This window comes from Euprymna scolopes, chromosome 15 (assembly GCF_053919585.1).
Source record: "Euprymna scolopes isolate OS-2025 chromosome 15, ASM5391958v1, whole genome shotgun sequence".
NCBI lineage: Eukaryota > Metazoa > Mollusca > Cephalopoda > Sepiida > Sepiolidae > Euprymna > Euprymna scolopes.
Window position 1 is genome coordinate 66,962,876 of NC_136496.1, and position 18,224 is coordinate 66,981,099.

Genomic DNA, 18,224 nt, shown 5'->3' on the forward strand with positions numbered 1-18,224 from the left:
ATCAACGTCGGGTCCCAATATATAACATGAATACAAATGTGCATTTTACAAATAGGTACAAAGTTTGGTGCGTTTATATTGGCTGTTGCCGTGTGCGTTTAGTGAGTGTATGAATTTGCATACATGCATGCTTGTTGAGCAGGGTGCATTTCACAAGAGAGTGCGTATATCTATGAACTTGCACGCAATTTCTTTCTCAATTCCTATAGTTAGACCAGATGACCAGATGTTGCTTTGTATTCTTTGGGTCTTTTGGACTAATGTTCTCATCTTGAGTGTTATTTTTACAACATTTCAGTTGATGTAATTAGATAAATTCAGTTGTAAAGTTATATGCTTCTGGAGGCTGAAGATTCAATCCTCAGTGCAGGCAATACTCAAAAATAAAATTGTGAATTGCTTAGGACTTCTACCAAGTCCTGGCTGACAGAATGAGAGCATACTATCCCCATGGATTAAATAAAGGGTTCGATTGGAAATTCCATGCAGATTCTTAAGTTTGATAGAAAGATTCTCGAGTTAAGACAATACACACCTGAAGAAGGCTGGAAGTTACATCGACCAAAACATGAAAATATCACTCAAGATGAGAACAGTCGGCCAAAGAATCCAAATAATATGAATAATCAATCCTCATCTTCAAAAATTCAGAGACAGATACTACTTCTGCAAATTCTACATTTTTGTTGGCTCCATAAAAACTCAGTATTAAGCAATCTGTCATAATGGCATTTTTAAGCATCCCTTTTACACGGTTTGGTTCAGCTATAAGAATTGAGAAAAAATGGCATGGCAATGGTAATGAGCAACATAAAAAAGGGCACGGTTGCAGGATCTTCAGGCATTGTCGTAGAAATGTTGACAACTATGAGTGAAACAAGCATTGAAATGATCACATGCTTTAGAAATCAGATTATAATAGAAGAGGTTATCTTGAAATATAGATATCTTGTTATGTAACCTTACTTCTTCCACAGACTGTTATTTGACTTTGCTCGGGATCCATAATATTGCTACAGGTACAATTGCGAACTGTTACAAAAGTAAAGAGGAAATTCTAGATAGAACTAATGTTGATGGGTTACATCCTGAAAGTGATTGAGAGAATAACTGAGCAGCAAATGAGGAGATCAGCAGCAGCAGCAGCAGCGGCGTCACCACCACCACCACCACCATCATCATCATCATCATCATCATCATCATCGTATGAATCCAAAGATTCTATTGTTGGCATTGGTTTTCCTGATATTTTTCTAGTCAGAATGCTTTCTAAGAAAGACACCGAGGATTATGGGAGGGATCACGTGGAGGTTGCCAACATCCTAAGTCAAAATGATTGTGGAATAAACTGAATTCATACTTGGGACACGGAGGTCGTCAGTCTGTGTTGTTAATCACTAAACCACCGTTACCTTCCAGAAGTAAGGTAAGCATAGATGAAATGCATTTTGACTTTATGTTCGAGAAAAGTATCACTGATGTTATATTTATCCTAAGACAAAGGGGAGAGAAGTACGTTGGTAAGAAGAACCTGTATTTGGCTTTTGTGTATCTAGATAAAGTTTTTGAAAATTCCAAGAGAGGTGTCTGGTAGGCATAAACTAGGTGTGAACAAGTAGCTCTTAATGGTTATTCAAGCAATGTAATGTTCAAAAACGTGCTAAAATAAACAGTATATTTAGTAACAGTTTTAATATTAAAGTAAGAGTACATCAGAGTTCTGTACTAAGTTTGTTGCTTTTCATTTGTGTCTAAAAAGTGTAATTCAAGGATTTCCATACAATTGATGTATGCTGATAGCTTGTCTGTGAAACAATGGATAACTTATTTACTAAGTTAAAGACTTGGAGGAATGCTATCAAAAATTACTCTACTCAGTTTATGGAAAAGAGAAAAAATATTTTTATAGTATTTAGTATAGTATAGTTAGAAGTGCAATGAAATTACTGCTAGCTTGAGAGATGATAACTAGTTTGTGTGAAAGAAGCGTAAAACAATGGGAAAAAATGTTAACTCGGATATGAAGAAAATATATTTGAATGGTGAAGTTGTTGACGTTGCTCACAAGTTTTATTACCTTGGTAATACCACTGAAGTACAAGTGCTAGTGTGATTGCAAGAATTAGGAACGGATGGAATAAGTGCAGGGAACTTCTGCCATTACTAAACAGCAGAAGATTACCAGTGTCGACCAAGAGAAGAGTCTATCAAGCAAGTGTAGTGTGATGATGCATGGAAGTGAAACCTGGCCAGTGAGAGTTGAGGACATGCGTTGCATGGAGAGACATGATATGAGAATGATATGATGGATGTGTAATGTGAATCTTGAAGACAGGCTGAGATCTGATATTGAATTTGGAGGAAGATTAAAATCTGGACAGTATAGGAAAATGAGCACAGAAATAGACTTCAGTGGTATAGTCAGGTTTTTTTTTTACATGGTGGTTACTACTTATTAAGGCCTGGAAGCCACTCGATGATAAGGGTTATTGCATGTACAGTAATCAATGGGAGAGTATCGTAGTAATCGTTAGTATTGGAGATTGAATAAAGTGTCTTACTTAAAGGGGCAGTTCATCAGGAATTTGTTTATGTTGGACTTGAAGACATCCACATTGTAGTCAGGTGGGAAACAGGCAAACGGAAGAAAGTTCCACAGTCGTGCAGTTCTAAGAAAGAAGCTTTGTTCATAGAATCTACGTTTTGGTTTAGGCACAGATAAAGAGTGGTGAAAATTATTGACAGTGGTTTCAGCTAGACGGGTGTTTATCGTGAAAGATTGGCGGGAGGGGACCAGAGATTGCTATAGAAATAACGATAAGAAAAAGACAGGCTCGCAACCTCTCTTCTGTAGGAGAGAGGTTCCAGGGAAGAGAAAAGGGCATTCCCGACTAAATCATGAAGTCTATTTTGTACTCTGTCAAGGCAGGATAAGCTGTTTTTAGCAGCTCCTGCCCAGATGTTGCAGTAGTACTCCATCCTTGGACGTACTTGGCTTTTATATAGATAGAGAATTGCATCAGTAGTGAGATATCTCCTGGAGTGGTAGAAGGATCCCACCATTTTCACAGTGACTTTGGCAACAGACTTGATGTATGTGTTCCATTTCAGATCAGGAGTTGTGGGAACATGATGAGAATTAGCAGCGAACCGGATGTTAACGTATTCACCATGAGAGACAAAATGAAAAATCGTCTTTTGCACATGGCTCCACGCATCGCTTCCGCTTAGGAAGAAAAAAATAAGATAACCATAAAATAGTTATCAACCAATGGCAGAGCTCCGCGCCTAAAATAAACACCTCAAATATCACAGTCACTGGGAGCCGGTTTGCCACTATAAAACGAGGGATTTTAGGGAACCAGAGGAGAGAGGAGGAAAAGAAGACGAAGACGCCGGGCTGCTAGCTGCTGATGAAAGAAGTCACCCACTTTCCAGTTACAAGCCAGAACACGCATTACCAACAGCAGGATGACCGGCTTACCCCTACCACATCCATCGTCCAAAAGATAAGTTACGTTTACGAACATTCATTCCTTGTCAATTCATACATACCTACAAACGTTTTACAAACATTCATTCCTTATTAAATCGTACATACCTGCAAACATTCTACGAACATTTCACCATAATACAACTGTCAAATATCTCCATCAGACAATCCATTCTTCGTTAAATCACATTCCATCCTACAAACACTTCACTTCTTCTAATACAAACTGTTAGTAGTAAATAAAATCGGTTCTCAACCTTCAATATTTGTCTGTCTTTAATTATATGGAGTCAGAATCTACATACTTCCAACGTTGTTCATTTCATGTATTCTTTGTTGTGACCTCTATGGCGTCCTTACTACCCCTAATCCTTTCATAAAAATGTGGCCATAAATGGTGACCCGACGTGATGAACACGTACATTCCAAAAAATAAATAAATAATAACAATAAAAGGACAGACGTATTATTGCTGAAGTTACGAGAACCCATCTTTTTTTTTTGCTCAAAATGATTTACGTGACTAAAATAAGAATTGGCGAACAATTATACAAACACCAACCTTCACAAAAAAAAAAAAAGACGTTTAATTACATTAACAGGATGAACGGCAATCTGCTAAGATATTAAACATTTTTGTCAACCACTGAACGCGTAACCCACAAATTTCGCAATGGAGGATACTGTGTCAGCGGTCTCTGTAAAGATACCGGGATTTATGCATGCTGCTGTGGACGGATGGTTCGCCATATGCGATGCTCAACTCGAACTGAGGAACATTTCCAACGAGACCACAAGATTCTATCATGTCCTCTTAAATCTTCCCCCTGACTTGATTTCAAACCTACCCACCACCATCATTGCTTCTAAAAGTTATACGCAACTGAGAGAGGCCATGATAAATATGCATGAACAATCAAAGCCTGAGTTGTTCAACAGACTTATTGGCGCTACAGCTATGACTGGAAAACCGTCCACATATTTACAGGAACTGATAGCAACAGCTAGTAAAGTAGGTGTGGGAGAGGAACTCGTGCAGCATAAATTCATTCAGGCACTGCCCACCGAAATAACCCCGGTTATAGCAGCGGTAAAAAACGCCTCGGTATATGAATTGAGTACATTGGCGGATGAAATAGTTCCTTTTCTGAGACCAAAGTATGTGCACAATGTTACTGCACCACCACCCAGAGCCAACGGAAATTTAGCTTCCACCAGCATTGCTACAAGAACACACAATAATGTACGACCCTTTTATGAGGACCAGAAACCCCAAGTGGACACTTGTACTTTGCGGAAAAATCGAGAACCTGCAAACCATGGTGCAGATGGCCACAAAAATCCAACTGCAAAATAATGCCTACATCAAGACCATCATCACCCGTCAGGCAACCTAACCAAACTTCGGGAAACTTATAATGCGAGTTGGAACAGCAAGCGACAATTCGCAACTATTTGAGGTTGCCACCAAAATTGGACAAAAGATAGTAAACTTCATTATAGATACAGATGCCTCTGTAACAATACTACCACACAGTCTGGCACCTGATATAACCATCAATTCCACACCTGTACGTTTGTCATCGGCCAACGGAGATGCCATAAAATGCTTTTGGAGAAATACAAGTGGACATTGTTATTCCAGGTTTACGCCGTTCATACCCTTGGACAGCTGTAATCGCGGACACTCTCAACCCCCTTTTAGGTGCAGACTTTCTTCGGCACTACTGTCTCATCTTGAATTGCAGCGATGGTAAATTGGTGGATGAGACAACACGCCGCTATGTACAAGGGGGACGGGTCACAGCCCAGATACAAAATATAACGGTAAACAACCATGACAGTCTACCAGAAACGATGCAGTCTCTCCTCCAAAAATTCCCCAAGCTAACCACACCACGCACAGAGCAATCTCCAGCATCTAACACAAGAGTAATCCATGTCATAGACACTGGAGATAGTGCTCCAACTTACGCCAAGGTCCAACAACTGTCTGAAGAGAAATATGAGGCGGAAAAACAAGAATTCACAGAACTTTTAAAGGCTGGAATAATAAGACCATCGAAATCCCTATGGTCCTCACCAATACACCTAGTTCCGAAATCAACCCCCGGAAAATGGAGAGTGTGTGGTGACTTCAGATGCCTGAACCACCTGACAAATCCAGACAGATACCCAATCCCGAACATTAACAGCCTCGGAGCCAATCTTTTTAAAAAGAGAGTATTCTCAAAGATTGATTTGTTACAGGCATATCATCAAATTCCCATTCAGAAGGCTGATATTGAAAAATCTGCCGTGATAACACCATTTGGCCTTTTTGAATATTTTTATGCCTTTCGGGTTGCGAAATAGCTGTTCAACTTTCCAAAGATTTATGGACAGCATATTCAGGGAGGTGGGCTGTGTTTTCGTATACATCGATGACATCCTGGTGTTTTCAGAGTCTGAGGAACAATACCACAATGACCTTGGAAAGGTTCTCTCACTTCTTGAAGAGAACAACCTTAAAATCTCTGTCGACAAGTGCCAATTTTTCAGAGATAACATTGAATTTTTGGGCTATAATGTAAGTGCTGAAGGACTTACACCAACGGCATGGAAAGTGGAAGATATAAAAATTTTTCCAGAACCAACAGACTCTAAATCGCTCCGGCGATTCCTGGGAATGGTCAGTTTCTACAGAAAATTAATCCCACAGGCTGCAGATGTGCTACTGCCTTTGACAGAAGCCATTAAACACAATCCCGCAGCTAAAACACTGGAATTAGGCCCACCCGAAAAAGAAGCATTTGTAAAAATAAAAACCATCCTAGCAGAAATATCCGCATTGACACATCCTGATCCAAAGGCCACACAATATCACTTGGTCACAGATAGCTCCAACTATACAGTAGGAGCAACACTGAATCAGATAGTAAACGGTGAATCGATACCTATTGGATTCTACTCACAAAAGCTATCGGAGAGCCAAAAGAAATACTTCACCTTTAACAGAGAACTGTTAGCAGCATACCAAGCTGTGTTGCATTTCAAACCTCAAATAGAAGGTAGGAATATGACCCTCTTCTCCGATCACAAACCACTGTTCCTAGCATTTAAAAAAAAGACACCAATGAAATCTGATGCACAACAATTTATCTGTCAATTATCACAAAATATGCTGTAGATGTGCTGTATATCAGAGGAGAAGACAACATTGTTGCTGACTGCCTATCTCGACCAACGTGCGCAGTGACCATTGATCCTTGTGATTTACCAGCCATCTGCGAAGTACAGAAAACTGACGATGAACTCAGTAAATACGAAAGTCAGTTAAAGCTATACAAACTACAAGGATCATCCATCTGGTGTGACATATCAACACCCACTCCCAGACCGTACATACCCGAACCGTTACGCAAGAACATTTTTGACACATTTCATAACATCTCGCATCCAGGACCTACACTAACAACCAAGTTAGTAATGTCCAGATACTTTTGGCCAGACATGGACAGAAATATACGAAATTGGGCTAAAGGCTGTCTTCAATGCCAACAACATAAAATCTCCAGGCACACTAAAACAGAAACCACACCATTTTCCCTACCATCTGGGAGATTCGAAACAGTACATATCGACATCATTGGACCATTACCACCCACCACCACATATGATTGTGTATACACATCTCCAGCCAGATATGTACTGACATGTATTGATAGAACAACAAGATGGGTGGAGGCCACACCTCTGCAGAACACATCTGCCTCTACCATCGCAATAGCATTCTCAATCATATGGACCTCCTGTTTTGGAGTTCCATTACATGTGGTTACAGACTGAGGAAGCCAGTTTGAGAGTGAGCTGTTCAGAGATTTATCCATGATAATTGGATTCCACAGACTCCGCACGACGGCGTATCACCCTAAAACCAACGGAATGATCGAAAGGCTACACCAGACCCTAAAGACTGCAATCATGACACGACAGCAAAGGTGGCTTGATGCACTACCCATTGTACTGCTTGGCATTAGAAACATGTCTAACGACCAAGGATTTTCCCCAGCTGCCGCAGTTACACGGACCCAACTACTACTGCCAAAACTAATAATGAACCAAGAAAATCCAGATCTATATGGAGAAGACATAAGAAAAATGGCCAAAGAGATGCAAAAGTTGGATATGGTTCTCCTCTCAGAAGGACAGCTACATACAACACAAAAAGCATTCATACCGGAAGAGCTAAAATCAGCGACCCATGTGTGGCTTCGAAGGGATAGGATTCGAAAACCACTGGAAGCTCCATACTCTGGACCACATAGGGTCATCCAAAGGCAAAACAAGCACTCTCAAATCGAACTGCCATCGGGAGATATACAAACAGTCTCAGTAGAAAGACTAAAACCAGTCAAGTTCAGTAATGCCAATAATAACAGCAATACTAACAATGAAGACATCGAACTGATGAAAACAGATGACACTACACCAGGAGACATGTCCGCTCCAACACAGGACATAGAAGACTCACCAAATGAACCTACTGTAACACGCTCAGGTAGATGTGTTTGCTTTGCGAAACACAAGGACCACGTCTACTATATAAAAAGGAGGTAGGAACAAAAACTCATCCTTCTCCAAAATGTTCGTTCCCCCACCCCACACCTCAAAAGCATAGACTACTACTATCCACCAAAATCCTCACGGACACTCTCGGAATAGCTCCACTATTTCGGGTGGCGATGTGTGTGGGAACATGATGAGAATTAGCAGCGAACCGGATGTTAACGTATTCACCATGAGAGACAAAATGGAAAATCGTCTTTTGCACATGGCTCCACGCATCGCTTCCGCTTGGGAAGAAAATAATAAGATAACCACAAAATAGTTATCAACCAATGGCAGAGCTCCGTACCTAAAATAAACACCTCAAATATCACAGTCACTGGGAGCCGGTTTGCCACTATAAAACGAGGGATTTTAGGGAACCAGAGGAGAGGAGGAAAAGAAGACGAAGACGCCAGGCTGCTAGCTGCTGATGAAAGAAGTCACTCGCTTTCCAGTTACAAGCCAAGACACGCATCACCGACAGCAGGATGACCGGCTTACCCCTACCACATCCATCGTCCAAAAGATAAGTTATGTTTACGAACATTCATTCCTTGTCAATTCATACATACCTACAAACGTTTTACGAACATTCATTCCTTGTTAAATCGTACATACCTGCAAACATTCTACAAACATTTCACCATAATACAAACTGTCAAATATCTCCATCGGACAATTTATTCTTCGTTAAATCACATTCCATCCTACGAACACTTCGCCTCTTCTAATACAAGTTGTTGGTAGTAAATAAAATCGGTTCTCAACCTTCGATATTTGTCTGTCTTTAATTATATGGAGTCAGAATCTACATACTTCCAATGTTGTTCATTTCATGTATTCTTTGTTGTGACCTCTATGGCGTCCTTACTACCCCTAATCCTTTCATAAAAACGAGGCCATAGAGTAAAGGTCAAACCCAGAAGCTTGTCAAAACATGGACCCTCCCCAAGACGAAAGCCATCCATTTCAATTGATACAAGATGGGAATCAGAGTGTTGATGATGTAAAGATAGAAGCTTGGTTTTAGATGCATTAAAAGTAACCAGTCACCTCTTCCCCCACTGTACCACGTGCTCAAGATCAAAGGAGAGAGAATCAGGAGAACTTTGTCATTTACGGCCTTTGATGTGTTGCCATAGATGGTCGTGTCATCAGCATAGATGTCAACGAATGATTTAAGTATGTGTTTTGGGAGATCATTGATGTAGATCAGGAAGAGAGTTGGGCCCAGGATGGACTCCAGCATTAATACTGCGGGCCTCTGATTTCTGCTCATCAACCACTACTCTTATGAGCCTATCAGAGAGAAATGATTTAATAATTGAGAAAACATTTCCAGTTATACCGTAGCTGGAAATCTTGTGAAGTAGGCCTTTATGCCATACCTTATCGAAGCCCTTTGATATGTCAAGAACAATTGCCCTAGAAAGGAAGCCTTTGTCGAGAGATTTACTAATCCTATGAGATATAACCGTTAGCATATCTGCTGTAGATCTAGCAGAATGGAAACCATATTGCATGTCACTAAGAAGGTTATTTTTGCTGAGGTGGTTGACTACTTCTTTATTTAATATGGATTCCAGCAACTTACACATGACACACAGGAGACTTATTGGTCTGTACTGAGAGGGAGATGACTTATCACCTGAATTCTTAAATACAGGGCATACTGATGAGGTTTCCCAGGGTGTTGAGAAGCACTTCTCCTTAAGGCAACACTTAAAAAGTTTTGTAAGTATGGGGGCAAGTTCTGGTTGAAGCTTTTTCAACAGTATAATTGGAATGCCGTCAGGGCCAGTTGCTTTACTGGAATCAAGGTTCTTGATTAACTTGGCGACCTCACACACAGATATTTGTATGTTGCATAGCGTGTTGTCTGTTATAGGAGGAAATACGGGGAGTTGATGGCCTTCGTTGCATAGGGTAGAATTAGCTGCAAAGTTCTTGGCAAATAGTTTGGCCTTTTCTGATGCTGGCGAGATGACCTCAGGTCCATTGATGATGGTTGGGATAGAACGCATGCTTCTGTTCAGGATCCTGTTTGCTATTTGCCAAAACTGGTGGGAATCAAGCCACTGCTCAGCTACTTTGGATTTAACGGACTGAGCATATAGCTCTCTTGCATTTTTTATTACTCAGTGGTTGCTGGCAGTCCTGAAAGCAGCTTTAGTTTCAGTACATCTATTACGTTGGTAGCTATGGAAAAAGTGATTTCTGTGGGCGATGGCAGCAGCACATTCTGGGGAGAACCATGACTGGCTGTTAGGTTTTTGTTGGAATTTTTTGAATGCTACGAATCGGTCTATGCCTACAATTCGGTCAGGTCTGATACTATAGAGGATACATCATTTTTAAACATAGAATGCAGGGGTAGATCAGATATGAATGTATGGAAGCTATCCCAGTCAGCCATAGAGTATCAATATACAGTACAGTGGAGAGGTACATCTGAAGACTTATTACATTTGATTTTTATCTTAACTGATACAACTGAGTGGTCGGAGGATCCCAGAGGAGATAGAACGGAACATGAACATAGGTTAAAAAATGGATAACAGATTTTGAGTTAGTAGATGCAGAACAGTTGAGAAAGCAAGATCAGTTCACAGGTAAGGCCAAGGAAGGAAATGATAATGACCGACTTGAGAAAAAGAGCTGGCCAAAGACAGGTTAGTTTAAAAGTCACTTTCTAAAAGCCACTCAACTAATGTCAGGATGTAAAATGGATGTTAAACTGATGATGAACTTGTTGAGTGGTGTGTGCGTGCTCCATGAGGGATTCTGCTTAGAAGTATATGAAAGTCTCTCATTTATTTGTAGAGGCCCTCCAATAGGGGCTGAAATTAGCTAAGAACGTATCCATATACGCTAGGTAAGGACAAAAATACAGGAACAAAGAATTCAGTTAACAGTATGAATATTGCTGAGAACATTTTGGGTCACAAAGGAGCCTAGCTGGATTGCGATGTACACATGTGTTCTCTCTGGGCAGAGAACAGGAAAGAGATAGAAAATGGTGTATTAAGGTTTTTGTACTACACGCTTGAATTCTAATTGTTGAAAGAAACTGCTGATTGGCGATTTTATCTAATGAAGGGTTGATAAATACACCCTTTACTGCGCTGCTACACCAGACATGTTTGTGGACATGATGTAAGGCAACAGATGTAGATATAGGATACTGGCAGGTGCACGAACCACTAGTCTCTTCCATTCTTATAAGAGTTTTTAACCTAATAGATTTCACACTGTTTACCAAGTGCTTGACCCTGCCCCATCACTGCAGTGTTACATCCATGTGCCTGTTTTACAAGTACTGCAATGAAATTTGCTCAAACTTGCTGCACTGCACCCTTTTAATGTAAATACACTCGATCAACCCAACAAGCAGCAAAATCCCACCCATTCACTGTAGAGGTCCCCAAATGCCGGAAGGTTTTCTATCCCACTAGCTTTTTTTTTCCTGAACTGTTTGCCTTTGGAATTTCCTTGCTACTCTTTTCCCTGACTATACCAACATGTAGAAATTTAAATGTAATGTGAACAAACATCTTGCTGCACAACTCCCCACTTAGGATATCCCTAATTCACACCTTATTTGGGGCGAATTTAAATAATGATAATAAAAAAAATTAGATGTATTAGGGGAGCTGATTCATACTTACGTTTTTTTTCATGACCTCCGCTCAGCTGTTGGCTGTGTATAACAATGAAGGTCACCACTTATAACATGGGCCGACACAGTAACGGTCAGCCTTACAATTTGCTAGATACAGGCACAACATAGGAATGAGCAAAGAATATTGGTAAATGCACAGGAATTGAGTTGAATATAAAAATAACCAGTTTGCTTTGATTAGTTTAGTTGTAATAATGCAGGAACTTCGATTTACATATTTTATTTTGCAAAACAAAACAAAATTAGGCACAAAGCCAATCAAAAAGTGGGGAGGCGGAGCTATGGTCATCATTGTCACTGTACCTTTAGTTTGTGTGCGCTAATCCTAGCTAGAGTTCTCATTCACTATAACACGACATATAGACCAGGGGTCGTCCTACTTAAGATTCCCAAATCAAAATTTAATTTATTTATTTATTAAATAAATACTACTACTACAATTTAAAATTACTGAATATATAATTTATTTGTAAAAATAAGATTTTGTAAAAATCGTTCTTAAAATTTCATTGGCATGGGGTGGGGGAAAAAAGTTAAAAAAAAAAAAATGTTAGTAGGGCCCCTCCAAACCTTTCTAGATGGTAGACCACCCACTGTTTTCTGGCTCGATGAGGACCGAAAACAAGCAGGTCAATCTCTAAATGGGAAGAAAGAAAAAAATATTGTGGGGGGTGGGAGGAGGAGGAGGAAGAAACGAAATTTCTGCTGCATGGAAGGGTTTAAGATAGACACTGGAGAACTCATGAAAAATCATTGCAGGTCGTAGGTTTGCATTTTATTAACCTCTTAACAAGTATTCACGGGATCAACATTCTAAGCGTTTTTTTTTTTTTTTTTTAAAACAATTCCAAGTATCTGTGTTCCATCACGAAGACTAAATTTAATAGCCCGAGATGTTTCGGTTGCTGATGATTCCAATTTTTCTTTAACCCTTGAGTACTTTTAGTTCTTTGTGATAAATGTTGCTCTATTTTTCTTACATTTATTTCAAAATACAAGTGACAATTTTCTTTTGTCAATTGTGTTTTAATCATTCTCAAAATATAAAAATACTTTTTTTTTTTACAAGTTTATTTCTGTGTTGTGTTCCAAATCGAAACTGATACTGAGAAAAAGAATTTAGATTTACTAGAAAACGTTATTTCACTTGAAAGTAAAATTTCACTTTATAAAACTAATGCTGTGAGAAAAGTAATTGAAACTTATTTGTGACTATGCCAAAAACCAACATAGATGTTTATTCTCTTCAATTATGAATGCATGTTTGTACTTTTGATATACTTGGGATAATAAGTGGATCAATTTCAATGAATATAATTTTAAAAAAATTCTCAAATTATAAAAACAAACACAAAAAAAGCCTGCCTTAGTTTGGACAAGTAAAAAAAAAAAAAAAGTTAGGATTAAGGACAGTAGGCAGGAGCTGGGAGAAATGTTTAAGGTCACAAAACATACTTTCTTGATGACTGTTTCTGTAATGGTTGACTTGGGTCACAAATATTGTATATGCTGTTTGGCAATTGGTTTGACAGAGAGCTAGTTTGCTCACAGGGGACACCCAAGAATTTTGTCAAACTGGTAGAAAAAGCTTTCAAAATGGCAAATTGAGTTTACAAAATGTGCTTTTGTATTGTATGCAACGATGTGGAATCCACCTGAAGTAATTTTATGTCAGATTTGTCGGATGCTAATATTGTTAGTTGAAAGTAAAAGAATATCTGCCCCAGGATGGATAAAATGAATTCCTTGACGGAAACAGTTTTGTACAATTTATATCACTCTTAAAAAAAATTAAAATCATCAATTAAAGTGTCATTAGACACTTATGTCTAGAAATTTTTATTCCAGGTTTTCATCAAAATTCATTATATGATTTTAATTCCTGAAAATGTTTAAAATTTAAAGCTCATGAAATTGAAATTCAGGAAGTTTTGCTTAATTTGTATTTAATAAAGATTTTTATAAAAGTTTAAAAAGAGACCCAACTAATTTTTGAAAAACAAAACTTCATATTTGCAGGAGAGTAAATAACTATGATGCATTTTTATGTTCATTTAAATGTATTTACGTAATGATTTTATTGGCAAAATCGTTAGAAACTATGTTGCTTCATATACTCTTAATGTTTACTTTTATTGTGGATTAAAAAATAATTTATAGGATTTATTTATGCAATATTTTTTTATGTTAATTTCTTTCAGTTTATAAAATGTGTCCAGTGAAAGTTAAGTTTTACATTCAAATGAAACTTAAACTTGGGTATGATATGTGTTATAAAACAAAAAAACTAATACATCATAAAAACAAGATACAACTACAAGGAGGTATAGTACAACTGAACCCTCACTCTTATGAGACTCTTTACAATACTTATTTACACTGCAGTTTTGCAAAGCTTGTGATAATATTGATATAATAAATATTTTTTGTAGACTGCACATTAAAAATTACTGAAATGAGATTTATACCTTTCTAATCAGGAAGGAGAGGAGAAAAAAAAACATTGAAATACATTTGGGCATTGTTCTGGAAAAGTGTTTTATTTTTAAGTTATATAGTTTAATTAAATGAAAAATATCTACAATTATAAAATAGAATTAAAAAAAAAAGATTTCTGATTGACTATATATTTTTAAATCGTAAAACTAACAAATAGTTCCTGTTTTCTGGTTGATCTGGAAGATGGAAAGAAGAAACTAAAATTGTAAAATAACATTGCTGTTTGTTTCGGGTTAACCACAACAAATCTTGAAAAAGAAAAAAGATGAAAGAGTAACAAAAAAATTTGAAAGAATAAATTCAATGTTTATTATTTGAATGTGAAAAGCATTTTGTCTGAAAATGTCAGAAAGAAAATTATTTTGAGCAATTTTAAAAACAATTTCAACTGTGAAATAAATGCAAAGAAATTTTTATGGATCAAAACATATCGTTTTGTATAATTTGAGAATGACAGTCAGACTTAACCAATGCCAATAAATTGCTTTGCAGATCTGGATGAATTGGGAAACAGTCAAAATTTGTAAAGAATTTTCATCCGTTTATTTCCAGTTCTAAGTCTAACTTTTTGAAAAAGTCTTGGTTTAGAATTTTATTTTAGCAAACAAGTATTGGCGACAAATTATTGTAAGGAAAATCAATTCAAAACAATTTTGGATTATCTACTCATGTGTGAAAATTAAATATCTAAAAAATAAAAGCAAGTAAGCATTACATTATATATTAGTTGCTATTTCTCCTGGAAGTAGGATATATTTTTGTTCATTTAGGATTGATGTTGGCAATAGGCATGTTTACTGATTGGTATCTTATGTTAAATGATATTGTTTTTAGTGTAAACACATAACATGAGCAGGCTAACCAAAATAAATTATTTTGATCTAATTTTCTAACCGAATTATCAAAAAATAATTTGTTGCCAATAGTAACATCTACTTATCTGCACTGCACCCCCTCCTCCCATCAAATTGGTTTCAAAACAATGATTTGAATGCTTAATTTTTCTTAAGAACAACTGGACAACATGGAGTAAGCCCACAAATTAAAGAACATTGTGAAAAAAAAATGTAAATTAACATTTGGATTAATTTTATTGTCTGTTTTCCGCACACATTTCTGGGTTCTTGAAATATGAAAATCAAAGTGAAATAATCAATTTTAGACCAAGAGTTTTTTTCTTTCTTTCAAACATTTCAAACAATTATTTAAATGAATAAATGCTAAGCTTGTTTCTTGCACTATTTCAAGTTTACATCAGAGCAGCACCCTATCCTTTTTAAATAATTTCCATATAAATGTGTGTGATCCAAGGTGTAAGATTAACTAATTTGCATAGCGCTTTGCAAAAGGGCATTTTGGTAATTCTTTGTTATTGCTATTTTTTTTTTTTTTTTTTTTAATTCAATGTTCATTTCGACTTTAACAAATAATTCTGTTGAGGAACATGGTTTTATTTTCTGGATAAATATTTTAGCATTTGTGTTCAAATGTTCTTTCCAGGTGTTTTCTTTAGGGAGCAACTTTATTTTCAACAAGTTGCGATCCATTTCTTAACCCAACCCTTCTACCTAGGCAAACTGATTTTTTTCTTTTTTTCTGGTCATATTAAAATATTAAAAAGATAAAATGTGTATAAAAATTATCAAAACATTAATAAATGCGAATATTTTGTTTTGTGTTTAGAAAGTTATGAATAAAATAGTTACAATTGTTTTTCAAGTAGCGAATTTAGTGAAATGATAGAGCCAGTTAATAAAAAAAAAAAAAAGTTCAAATCGATTCTCATGGTAATCAAATTCCAAAATCACATGAAATGACAGGATTTTTGTGTAGCTACACAAATTCTCCTAGAAATGCATGGAAGTTTTTCTTGCTTCAACACTGACATTAAATGACAGTATGATATAACTTTGACTTATCTATAATATAAATATCACCTGTCTGTTTGTATGTATGTCTACCTAAAACTTTCGACAGAGGCGCTGGATTTTCACGAAATCCATATCCTTTTGAAGCTTGACGTCTCAGACGACAAATTGGCCAAAAACATTAATTCCTTCACCCTCAACTGGGTAGTTTTCTACAAGGGGGAGGGGTTCGATTTTTGCGAGCCATATTTGCAAGTCATCATGTCGGTTGGATTTACTTTGCTTAATTTTAATGTTTCGAACTTCCGATCGCGTCATGGTAAGATTTTCTTTCATATTTTTTGCGCCTCCACGTCACGGGTTTGAGCCTACCTGCCTACTATCACTTTCATTTTTGCTCAACACACACTTGGGCACCCAGGCTAGTTATATATATATATATATATATATATATATATATATATATATATATATATATATATATATATGTGTGTGTGTGTGTGTATATATATATATGATTTAAGTAAGTTATGTTTAAAATAGAGTCAGATCTATAAAATTAACACCTAATCTTCCAGGTTTTCAAGAATGCGTGAGAATTTTGATATTAACCTCTTAAGCAAATTATATATTTGAAATCATTCTAAATTTGATTTGCATATATTTTAATGGTTGAAAAAAAAAAAAAAAAAAAAAAAAAAAAAAAATTCCTTTAGTACTTCAGTTCTATTATTTCAACTTAATATGGAAAATCTTGTGCCTGGCTGTAAAATGTTTATCTCTAGAGAATTATTTTACACTCGTGCATGATAACAAAATAGCAATGCTGAAACTTTTTTTTGTTTTTTACAAATATGAAACAATCGTTGAATTTGACAGAAAAATATTTGCATTCGAAAATGACTTCTAACGGTGAGATGAAGAGAATTTTATTTTTTTAGCAATTTGTTTTCTAGTGAAGTTAGACATAAATCCAAGATAATTTCTGAGAGATGAGTGGCTCCATTAGAAATTGTTATAAAAAATATAATCACAAAAGTTGTTTTAGGATGAAACAGGCACATACAGATAAACAAGAATTTTTATATTAATATACAAAAAAATAAAGATGTATAAGAAAAAAATAAAAGAAATAAAAGGCATTATTATGACAAAAAAATTCAAGTTTCCATATCTTTATTTTTTCTTTTTAAATAGATAAAAAAATGTCTCTTTTAGCCATTTTCTAATTTTTGATAAACATTGTCATTATTGATAAAGAATTCCTATGAAAGTTAGATATAAAGTCGTTTTTTTTTTTAAATACATCCCCTTCCCCCAAAATGAGAATTGCTCCAGTGAAGAATTTCTGTCTAACTGAAGGCAAAATATATATGCTTTTAAACTGATGATCATTTTTTTGTTTTTTAAATCATAAAAAAAATCTGATTTAATAAAATTCATATTTTTCCACGCTATAAATGAGATTATAAAAACCAAATTATAGAGACAAGACATTTTATCTTTTAAAAATCATTTAACAAAAAAAAAAAATTTTTTTGCTGAAAATACTGAAAATCGGACCTTTTAAAAATTAAAAAAAAATATTGAGAAAAAAAAAACTTGAGAAAATATTTGGGAGTTTCATAATCATGGAATCAGATGAGATAACTATTTTCTTGTTTTACAGCAATTATTAAATGTTTTTAAAATTTCTCTTCACAGACAAAAAAAAAATGTTAATGCTATCATAAATTTGGATTTTGACATTTGATTGAAAATTTGGCAGGGGTGTTTTAATTGATTTTTCTTCTGGCAGGAAAAAACAATTCAACAAATTATGTGAACAAGGTTTCATGAAAAGAATCAGGTTTCTAACTGACTTAGAATCACACAATATCTGACTCAGATTCCTTATGTTAAAGACTTAATATTTACATGGTTAATTCTTTGGAGATCAAAAAACATAAGACTCCACTAACCTAGATAGAAAAGCAAAAAAATTTGGAATAGAAAAATTTAGAAGGTATTTCTGTAGCACCTTCATTTATTAAAAAACAAAACAAAAAAAAAAAACATGAGAATATAAGAAAAGAAACTCAAATTCTATGAA

At 36.0% G+C, this 18,224-nt stretch overlaps 1 protein-coding gene across 1 annotated transcript; it reads left to right on the forward strand.

Moving 5' to 3' along the window:
• The first annotated feature begins 7,360 nt into the window (after positions 1-7,360).
• On the forward strand, positions 7,361-8,092 carry LOC145294182 (uncharacterized). Its single transcript, XM_080141289.1, has one exon. The coding sequence runs from the start codon at positions 7,361-7,363 to the stop codon at positions 8,090-8,092; it is 732 nt and encodes a 243-aa protein (XP_079997415.1).
• Positions 8,093-18,224: the final 10,132 nt, after the last annotated feature.